At 37.3% G+C, this 6,146-nt stretch overlaps 1 protein-coding gene across 2 annotated transcripts in view; it reads left to right on the forward strand.

Annotated features, from left to right (window-relative positions):
- Window positions 1-6,146, forward strand: part of LOC107708347 (sarcoplasmic/endoplasmic reticulum calcium ATPase 2-like) — a 39,446-nt gene that overhangs the window by 10,956 nt on the left and 22,344 nt on the right. For both annotated transcript variants that reach the window (XM_016512539.1, XM_016512540.1), the window contains one exon: window positions 3,295-3,433. In XM_016512539.1, coding sequence (XP_016368025.1) covers window positions 3,295-3,433 — 139 coding nt within the window. The remainder of the gene's footprint in view (window positions 1-3,294; window positions 3,434-6,146) is intronic.

The following is a 6,146-nucleotide window of genomic DNA, read 5'->3' on the forward strand; positions in this document are numbered from 1 at the left end:
TACAGCAGTATTAATTTTGGCAGCCATTTTTAATTTAGTCTTAGTCTTACTCAAATGTACATTTTAGTTATCATATTTAGACAAACTTGTCCTGTTTTTGTTTATTCAATGAAATGTATGAGCATTTTAGTCAGGTTTTTTAGTCAATGAAATATTAGTCATTTCGTCATTCTGTATAATGGTTAAACTGATAAAAATTATTAATGATTGTTGTCATTTGAGAAATTTACTTTTGCATTTCAGGTATTGCACTTTCGGGAGTAAGCACAAATCAATAGAATGTGGACACATACATGGTGTATTTTACCTCATCTAATGTACTGATTTATTATAGGCTTTTTATTATATCAACACCAAAGACTTATGCAATCTCTCTGTCTACATTATGAAAACAGCTAAAACAAACGAAAAATATTATAACAGTGAAATTCCTAGTAATTTCACTAATTCCATAATTGCAATAGTCTATTTCTCTATTAAAACAACAGCGATTGAGAAAGTGTATTTATTCAGCGATCACAATCGCAAACAATATAGTGAGATCTCATGACGGAACACTGACCGGCTGAATGACTCTTTCATTTAGATCGCTAAACTCCAGCTTGTTTGTTTTTCAGATCCCATTATAAATGAGGCTTTTGTTGCATCCAGTGGGGACATAATTATGGATTATAACGACTTATACTGTCTTTTTACGCATTGCATCGCGCCGTGTAAACCTAAAACCATGTCTCCATTTGTGATCGGAGAAATGACAAACAAGCGCTACTCTACACTGCTCAAAACTCGCGTTTGAATCATCAGTGGCAAATCCTTTAAATGAAAACGTACTTATAGTCTGAGAGTCAGAACAGCCGGCATTGTAGTCTACTCTACCAGGATCAGGAAACAGTCCTCCATAAAACACAACGAAACACACGGCGGGCTAGAGTGAGCGGAGGCCGGAGGGCTAGAGTGAGCGGTGGCGGGCGGGCTTGAGAACTAATTCGGATTCGATGAAGGAGCGGCCAGTGGGCTTGCGACAACCACATGTGACGACCCCGGGCTGGACTCCTCTTCGTCCACGATGAAAGCCGATCCGGCGATCCACAGCGCGAAGTTGATGTATTTCCTCAGCGACCAGCACAGATCAGCTCTAGGCATGACGAAGCGGATATAGCTCGCGTAGTAGAGATGTGTAGAGCAGTCTGTAATAACATTTTGTCTCCTTTTTTGATGGAAAAAAAAGAAGTTTTTATCTTTTTGAATACATTTTAGTCTGGTCTTATTTCGTCAACGAAATTGCATGTTGATATAGTCTTAGTTATCGTTTATTGACCTTATTGTCGTCTCGTCTTCGTCTTGTCTTAATCATGGGAAAAAAGCTTGTCAACGAACATTTTTCGTCATAGTCTTTGTTAACGAAATTAACACTATAATAAATACAAGCAGTCAGATATATGAACTGTAGCGTACCTGACGTGGTTTCTCAAGTTAGTGGTATTACGCCCTGCATATTTTATTGTGCGTGACCTTCTCCAGGTCGTGCTTACCAGGTTGTTCTTAAAAGCCGGTTGGCCAATGTGCCCAGATGTCGGCTTTTAAAGTAGTTGGAGGATTTTTAATTACTGGCGTCTCACCTCTCTCCGCCATTAGGCGCGTTCGATTTGAAGCGGCGCTGCGCAGGATGAGTGTATGACATCAACCACGAGAGCAGATGGATCCTTATGCTTCCGAATCGCTCTCGCGGTTGATGTCATACACTCATCCTGCGCAGCCTATTGGCGAAAGGAGGTGAGACACGAGTGCGAGTAATTAAAAATTCTACTTGGTGTCATCCAGTGATCATTCTGCGCAGCGGCGCTTCAAGCCGAACGCACCTAATGTATGCTACCGTGACAAATGACGTCAGAAAAGTGTCAGTACGTTATAATCGGTTATGATCTATTACTGAACCTATACCGAATCGTCCTCGTCTGCATCGCGATGCATCGTAAAAACGATTAATTTCGACACCCATATTAAATGCAACGTTTTAAGAATAAGCACTAGAAGGTCAGCGCCTCAGTCATCCAAGACTCAATTTCTTATAGTGAGGTGAGCCGATATAGCGCTGGATGTCATACACTCATCCTGCGCAGCCTATTGGCGCCTATCGGCGAAAGGAGGTGAGACACGAGTGCGAGTAATTAAAAATTCTACTTGGTGTCATCCAGTGATCATTCTGCGCAGCGGCGCTTCAAGCCGAACGCACCTAATGTATGCTACCGTGACAAATGACGTCAGAAAAGTGTCAGTACGTTATAATCGGTTATGATCTATTACTGAACCTATACCGAATCGTCCTCGTCTGCATCGCGATGCATCGTAAAAACGATTAATTTCGACACCCATATTAAATGCAACGTTTTAAGAATAAGCACTAGAAGGTCAGCGCCTCAGTCATCCAAGACTCAATTTCTTATAGTGAGGTGAGCCGATATAGCGCTGGTTTGTTTTACCATTTCTAGGATGCCACTGAATTGAGCTTTGCAGATTTGTATTTTGAACATATTCTACTATATGAAACAGTTTGGCTAATTTTGTTTAGGCTATTATTAATAAAATTAGAGTCTTCGTTCTCCTCTCCATTTTTCACACATTTGGCATATTTGATTCCTTTCAAGATTTGTATTAATGAGCATAGAAATTGTGGAAGAAAGTGTGCGGATTTTGTATAGCCTATTTATGTCCAGAAATTCTTAAAATAATTTTTTTTTTTTTAAGAATTGTTATTGACCATGGTTTTTCAAACTTTATAATGTGGAAGTGTGAGGAACCCTATCTGTGTGTGAGAATTTTAATTAATAAATAAAATATATTTTAATTAAAATATTTTTTTTCTTTTATTAATTTAATCAGTGCATTGATCCTTCAGAAATCATTCAAATATTCTGATTTGATGCTCAAGAAACGTTTCTTATTATCTATGTTGTAAATAGTTGAGCTGCTTATTTTTTTGTGGAAACCGTGATACATTTTTTCAGGATTCTTTGATTCAAAAGAACAGCATTTATTTGAAATAGACATAAGTTACAAAAGATTTCAGTCACTTTTGCTCATTTTAATGTGTCTTTGCTGAAGAAAAATAATATATTACATTTTTATTATTTATTATATATTTTTTTTCTCTGAATGTTTCTGTGGACCCCCTTGCAGCCCCTTTACCCTAGTTTGAAAACCCCTGTTATAAACAAGTTCTTATGCTTTCTTATGCCTACTAGTATGTCCCAGAAATATGAAAATGTCTAATTTCCATTCACGTTATGATTGCAGGAGAGAAATGCAGAAAATGCCATTGAGGCCCTCAAGGAGTATGAGCCCGAGATGGGCAAGGTCTATCGCCAGGACAGGAAGACTGTACAGAGGATCAAAGCCAGGGACATCGTACCCGGGGACATTGTGGAAGTTGCCGGTAAGAATTTCAACTAAGTGACTATTTTCAATGTTAAATTCAGCTTAGGTGAACGGTGAAGTCTTAGCAGCAGCGGGAACTAATCAGCAACAGGTGAAAAGCAGCCAGTGCTATCATCCATATGGTACGGCTGCTGTGTGAACAGGTTGGTTTCCCAGTGGTTTAGGCTTACAGTGACACTCTCTCTGAACCTTTGTGTGTGATCACACGGTTGCCTCTGGAGAGGTCGTGTTTCATGAGTTTTGCAGTAAAGACTTCCTAGAGAGTACCAATTAGAGCTCTGCTAGTACTTAAAGAAAACACACTGAATTAACGAATTGCTTTGTCAAGTTCATTTTCAACTAATTGCCACAAATTCATCTATCTGAAATTAATGGATGGCGTCACTTTGTATTGCTTGAGAAATGAGAGCTAATGTTGCGTTTTTGTGTTTCCTTTTCTTTTTTTCCTATGTGACTTATGTGGTATTTGAGTTTCACGATTTTCTGTGTTACCAACATATTTCCTATTAAAACAGGAAGTTGAGGAGGTACATATTAGACTTAGAAATAAGTCTCTTATTCTCTCTGTATTAATTAAGCCTGTATTCATTTGATACAAAATACAGTAAAACTAATATTTTTAAATGTAATAACTTAAAATCAGTTTTATATTTTAAAATGCATTTTATTCATGTGATGGTAAAGCAGAATTTTCAGCAGTCTTCAGTGTCACATGAAATCATTCTAATATGCTGATTTGCTGCTTAAGAAGCAGTTCTTATCATTAATAATGTTAAACCATGATATATTTCAGGATTCTTTGAATAGAAGGTTTAAAAGAACAGCATTAATTTGATTTATTTGAAATAATTTGTAACTTGGTAAATGCCGACACTTTTGATCAATTTAAAGCATCCTTGCTGAATAAAAGTATTTATTTCTTTTAAAAAGTCTTACTTAAAAAATCTTAATTTTTAAAGTTATATTTTTTGAAAATACTTAAAAAAACAAAACAAAAAAACATTTGCGACCATTATTTGTTTGGAAAAAGAAATCTAATATAAGGCTATTTGCCACTATTTCTAGTCAAATGTAGGAGGGGTTTATGATTTAGGGGGAGGGGACAATCTCAGTTTTAGAGTTTTTTTAAATTTTTTATTAGGCAATAGTTTGTATAATGCAAGATGAGTCATCAATATTTTTGATCTATTTTCCTGGAAGAGGACGACTGTAAAAGTCATGGACTTTGTAATTTGGTTAACTTTTAGAGAACTTCCACGTGAATTCATCTGAATAGGGATTATCAGGAGTGCCCCTTGCCCTCTATATTGTGTCATGTATGGCCACGTCTCTTTGCTCACTGGAAAAGATCACTAGGTGCTTCCTTATTGCTTCACTCAGTGTTTCACAAATTGGACGGCTGTTAAGACTCTTTCAGCTAGTGTTCAAGTAGCAGTTCACCGTGACTAAGCTAACCAAAACACTTCATCATAAGTGCCCTTAAAGGAACACTCCACTATTTTTGAAAATAGGCTCATTTCCAACTCCCCTAGAGTTAAACAGTTGAGTTTTACCGTTTTCGAATCCATTCAGCCGATCTCCGGGTCTGGCGGTAGCACTTTTAGCTGTAGCTTAGCATAGATCATTGAATCTGATTAAACTGTTAGCATCTCGCTCAAAAATGACCAGAGAGTTTCTATATTTTTACCCGGAGATCGGCTGAATGGATTCGAAAACGGTAAAACTCAACTGTTTAACTCTAGGGGAGTTGGAAAATTAGCCTATTTTCAAAAATAGTGGAGTATTCCTTTAAGAGATTTTCATTTTTGTTTCAGGGCCGGCACACTCTGTTTACACTGTGCGCATGTGTAAGCTTCATATTACCGCGTGTGTCTGTACTGGGCTTGATGAGGTGTGTGCTCAAAAGCTTCAGGTGGAGTTAAATAGCTGCTTAGTCATGATGAGGTGAAACGGGTAGTGCTACATGGTACAGCAGAGCCCCCATCAGCAGGATGGGGATTGGAGGAGCGAATGTTCTCGTGGCTCTGACTAATACCCTGCGGTAATGCAACCAGGTGAGTGTACCCGTTACATAACCTGTGAGGGGTGCCTAAATGGATGGGTCATGCAAAATTAAACACTCCACAGTACTTCTGTGTGGGTGGCGGAGTTGCTAAGGATACATCTAAGGGATGATATTATGGGATATGAATAAGATGCTTTTGCAGAAGCTGGGCTCCATACGACAAAAAAATTAGGCTGCTAAAAAAACAACTTTAGGAGGCAAATTACTTGGTTTTTGTCACCCAAAGAAAGTTTCCCTTACTGTTGATTCAACCTTACAACTGGACCTCATATTATTAAATATATATATTAATATTGGTCAAATAACCAATATAACAAAATATAACAAAAAACAATCATGAATGTTTATCTTTATTTTTCCTTTAAGTTAACTGTTTAATATGTTTAAGTATGTATTATAGTAACAGTTCCTGGTTGATTTTGTATTGGACAACTAAGAAATAACAGTTGCAATTTGGAGTAAAAGCTCCGAGTGATTCATTGAGCAATTCTAATTCAAACTGCTAATTCACAAGCAAATTTAAAGGGGTCATATGACGTTGCTAAAAAGAACATTGTTGTGTATTTGGTGTAATGCAGTGTGTTTATGCAGTTTAAGGTTAAAAAAACACATTATTTTCCACATATTTTACATTATTACAACACCT

The sequence above is a fragment of the Sinocyclocheilus rhinocerous genome, unplaced genomic scaffold (genome assembly GCF_001515625.1).
Source record: "Sinocyclocheilus rhinocerous isolate Xijiao unplaced genomic scaffold, SAMN03320098_v1.1 scaffold1136, whole genome shotgun sequence".
Lineage (NCBI taxonomy): Eukaryota > Metazoa > Chordata > Actinopteri > Cypriniformes > Cyprinidae > Sinocyclocheilus > Sinocyclocheilus rhinocerous.